A 4,716-nucleotide genomic window follows, 5' to 3' on the forward strand; every position below is an offset into this window, starting at 1 on the left:
AGTACGGGGGCAACACTGAGGGTTGCGATCCGTTGCCGGACACGGAAAAAGACAAAAAGGAAAAAAAAAAAAATCAGTAGATTTAACATATGCCCTGGGCATTATGACATATTCATACTTGAATCTTTAATATCTAGCAAATGCCCAACATACACAGTTTGCCTTAAAAAAATATTTGTTGAATTGAATTACGTTGGAAAAGTAATTTAGAGAGCAAAGCTCCTTAATCTATTTTCCGAAAGCTCATTTACAAAAATTATTAGAATAAGAACTCAAATCTAGAGATATAACCTGCCCGAGTGCTCAGAAATACTTATTAAATAAGTGAGTGGATGAATTAGTGAATGAATGAAAACTTGGTGCTCAAGTTCTGGTACAGATTGGGTGTATCTGCCCTTTACAGTTACAACCTCACTTAGCACATAGATATTATTACCTAATAACCTGAAAAAAATCTGACAGGTCACATTTATTTTCCTTCCACACAGTTGAACTCCTAAAGAAACAGATCACACTTCAGAATGGAAAGGTCCCACATACTACTGGTATGTCCATGTGTAAGTGCTAAGGACGGGAACCCACAGAACTTCCTGGATCCAAAGCCACTTGCAAGAAACTAAGTAGTCAGGCTTTAACAAAATTTGAAAGCTTGTAAATCATCTCTTGTAAATGAGAAATGGAAGGTTTTTATTTTTGTTTTATCTTTTTTTATGAAGCTTAAATTTTTCTAGAATTAGCAAAAAAATAAAACAAACAAAAAAAACCCTTTAATGGTTCACCTTTTCTTAAAGAAAAGGAAAAGAAAATTAAAGCAATCCAACAAAACAAACAAACAAACAAAAACCCTTTAATGGTTCACCTTTTCTTAAAGAAAAGGAAAAGAAAATTAAAGCAATCCAAAGAATCAGCTAGAAATTTCTATTTATTTCTTTTAGATTTTGCAGAAAAAAAGATCCTAACCCAACTCCAGTTTTTAATTCTATTAAACATACACAGAAATTCGATGATATCTGTTCTCTATTATATACATATAAATGTTTAACTTATATTAAGTCTCAAAACAGACAACTTGGGAAAGTTGATAGGAAATAATCAGGGACTGCAGTTGCCTGCTGGACATTATATCATATGTAGCTCATTATAAAGAAAGACCATAAAACATCAAAATGTATCTGGGTTCAAAAGGGGGACACATTGAAGCTTCTAATTGCCAAAGTCCTCCAAACTTCAGCACAGGAGATACATTTTGAAGCATCACAGCCGTTGACATGGCACAGTTCTGTACTAATTTTGTGTTTTCTACAATATCGCTGTACACTTTCTCTAGACACACAATAAACAAAATTAGTATAAATGTAATACCATGTTAACTGCTGTTAAAATCCCATGGAAAATGTTTTGTTTTTGTTTTATTTTTTCGCTGCTTAGGCTCAGAACAGTTCTTGAGATTTAAGTGATATTTACCAATCTATGTGGCTCTACTTTGGGTTCATGCTTTTTAAATATCTTTCCAACATAAACTTCTTCATGATCCCACCCCTTGTCAATTTCATTGCTGTCACTGGCTGCTACACATTTGCTGTTTCAGTGGTTAATCTGGGCATCTGATTGCTTAAAATTGGGTCATATGCCATGAATTTTTCTTTAGCTCTCAAGGAACTGACTTTAAATTTCTCTGGGATCATATCTCTCCTCCCATGGGATTTGATGCTTTTGTTTATATATTAATATTTATATATGTATGCTTGTACATATATAGATATAGGAAACACACACACATTAACACACTATAATATATATATATATAACACATGTATAATCACATATATGTATGTATTGTTTTTTGCAAATGAAAAAAGAAAGCAAGCAAAACAAGACTGACCTGACCTACCTGTACTCGGCTCACATTCGATGAAGTCTTCATCATCACTTGAACATTCAGCAGATGAAACAAGGTCATCTGATGTTGGCTGTTGATGTCAAGGGAAAAATAATGGGGAGGGAGGGAAGAGAGACAAAAGAGAGAGCGAGAGATAAGGAAACAAATGGACAAAGACATCAAAAACTTATCACTGTGTCCCACCTCCCATCATTGTTACTGTTTCTTTTCTCTGCAGAGGGCATGCTGTAGGATGGAAAATTTTTAACTCCTGTGTAGCTCTGAATGGCTCTGGGTCCAGACAATCTGTGTGGCTTGTCTGTGAAGCCAAGTGACCCACAATAGTTCCAGGAGGTTCAAGCCTATCCCATCCTGTAAATCTGCTGTACAATACTGCCTAATAGCCCCAACACAGGTAAGGCTGTTTCTGAAGAGAGCAGAAAAAATTTTGATTGCAACAATAGTCGTTCAGCTTGAGACTTTTTTTATTCTGAGTCCTGTGAAAACTTCTTAGTGCCAGGAATCTATTGGAAGAAATATAGGGGACTGCGGGTCTTGGATGTGAAAAGGGTCCTTACCACACAGTAAGTAAGACTGCTTTCTGTACCTCGTATATATTGCATACATGAGGAATACCATTGAATGAAAAGATGAATGAACAAATGAATGAATCTACAGATACTATGCAAAAGTCAACTTTTGGCTTACTATGTGCATAAGAGTATTAAATACATTGTAGCTGTTTAATAATTGCTCATTTCTTTTCTCTTCTTGGTGTTAATCATATCAATTGACTTGCTGATTTTATTATTCCCAGTGCACTGAAGTCTGGATCTATATTCAAGAGGAAAAGATAATAAAGAAACTGCCTCCCTGTCCACTAAGCAATTACTACATGGCAGATGCTGTGCTAGACATGTATATATATACTTACTAGTAATAGTTATTATTAATCTTATTAGTAATAGTTATCATAATTAATTAGACACAGTTCTTACAACTATCCTCTGGGACAAGAATGACATTATATGTTTAAAGAGATAACAGAGAGATTAAGTGAGTTGCTGAAGGACATAGAGCTAGTACATAGGGGGATGTAAAGATACATCTTAGTCAAAGTCTGTGTTTGTGGCCCACAAATAGGCTTTTTTATACCTCATCTTATATAATATCATGGGTTGAATTGTGTTCCCCCACCCCCAAATTTATATGTTAAAGTTTTAACCCCCAGTACCTCACAATGTGACAATATTTGGAGATAGGAATTTAAAGAGGTAATTAAATTAAAATGAACTCATTAGCATGGATCCAAATACAACATGACTATTTTCCCCGTAGAAAGAGGAGATTAGGACACAAATATCCTCTGTGGGAGGGCCACGTGAAGACACAGGGAGAAGGTCATCTATAGGCCGAGGCAACAAGCCTTGGAAGAAACCAACCCTGTCCTTGATTTGGACTTCTGGCCTCCAGAACTGCGAGGAAATAAATTCCCGTTGAAGCCAGCCAGCCTGTGGTACTTTGTTATGGCAGCCCTAATAAATGAATACACATGACAACCAAGCCATATGCTTAGTATTTCCAGAAAACATCCTTTTTTTAAATAGACATGCTAGACATAGGACTATCGGACTCAGCAAAGAATGGTAGAAAAACCATGTTAGATTATTAATTTCACTTAATTGACAGGGGCAGGGGAGGTGTCCCAAATAACATTATCGATCTTTATTCTATATTTGACAAGGAATTACTTCAAACCCCACTTCTCTTTAAAGTTAGAAGAAAAAAAAATTCAAACATACTTTTTTCTTTTAGGTGGATGCTACTAAATTGCATGTTTCAGCTCCAGCAACTGAAGCTGGGCACCACTTTTCACATTAGAGAAGTGGGAGTATAGTTCCTTGGTGTTTCCTACCGTAATGGGACCTTATATAGGTCCATTTCCTGTTCCTTAGGGAAAGGAGGAGGTAGGGGAATAAATGTTACCTGTACAAATAAAGAAGGCAATTGTAGGAGGCAAACACTGTTTTGGAAAGACCACACTCTTCATTAGATAGCTCTAAAGAACCTATTCTCTATGGGGAGAGTATTTCCCCCAACACAGCAAAAATTGGTTTGAGCTAGGGGAGAATCTTAGATATGACAGTGGTTTATGGCCCTCCAAAAGGACACAATTTCATAAGCAAATATACAGTATATCTTCATGGAGAAGGGCAATTAGGAGAAAAAGCCCCAAATATATAGAATATGTTTGTGGGAGAAGGACAATTAGGAGAAAAAAAAAGCCTGAAAAACTTTTTAGGGGGGTGATAATGAAAAAGAGGTTATGAATACACTTCTAAACTATATTCAGGGCTTGCCAGTTAGCTCAGTTGGTTAGAGCACAGCCTTATAACACCAAGGTCATGGGTTTGGATCCCTGTATTGGCCAGCTGCCCCAAAATTGGTGAAGGACCACAAAAAATGATTACATTGTGTAATGATAAATATAGTAATTTTTAAAAATATGCTTGATATGTTGAAATGCCTGATGTCTTCAATTGCAAAGGAGATTTACCTGCATCTGTTTTTGCCTGAGATTGTAGTATTTACTGAAAAAAGGCTTGCATTGAGTTTGGATTTATATTCTATATTTTAAAACTCATATAACCAACATGTCTATACGTATAATTGGGCTCAAATCCCCAAGACCCTTGTTTTACAAAAAATTCTGTCCTTTTATGAGTTTTCCATTTCTTCATTGAAAATCTAAAATGTATTCTATCACTGGCCCATTGAGAGAAAAAGAAAGAATTAATTCAAAGCAAAGCAGAGCAAGTATAAAAGCAAGACTAAAA

General features: G+C 35.7%; 1 protein-coding gene across 1 annotated transcript in view; it reads right to left on the minus strand.

Moving 5' to 3' along the window:
• Positions 1 to 4,716, minus strand: part of LOC103592671 (neurexin-3-beta) — a 61,090-nt gene that overhangs the window by 52,275 nt on the left and 4,099 nt on the right. Inside the window, exon 2 of the mRNA XM_008575471.1 lies at positions 1,892 to 1,970. Within this exon, the coding sequence (XP_008573693.1) occupies positions 1,892 to 1,970 (79 nt within the window). The remainder of the gene's footprint in view (positions 1 to 1,891; positions 1,971 to 4,716) is intronic.

Source organism: Galeopterus variegatus, unplaced genomic scaffold (assembly GCF_000696425.1).
Source record: "Galeopterus variegatus unplaced genomic scaffold, G_variegatus-3.0.2 Scaffold1198, whole genome shotgun sequence".
Classification (NCBI taxonomy): Eukaryota; Metazoa; Chordata; class Mammalia; order Dermoptera; family Cynocephalidae; genus Galeopterus; species Galeopterus variegatus.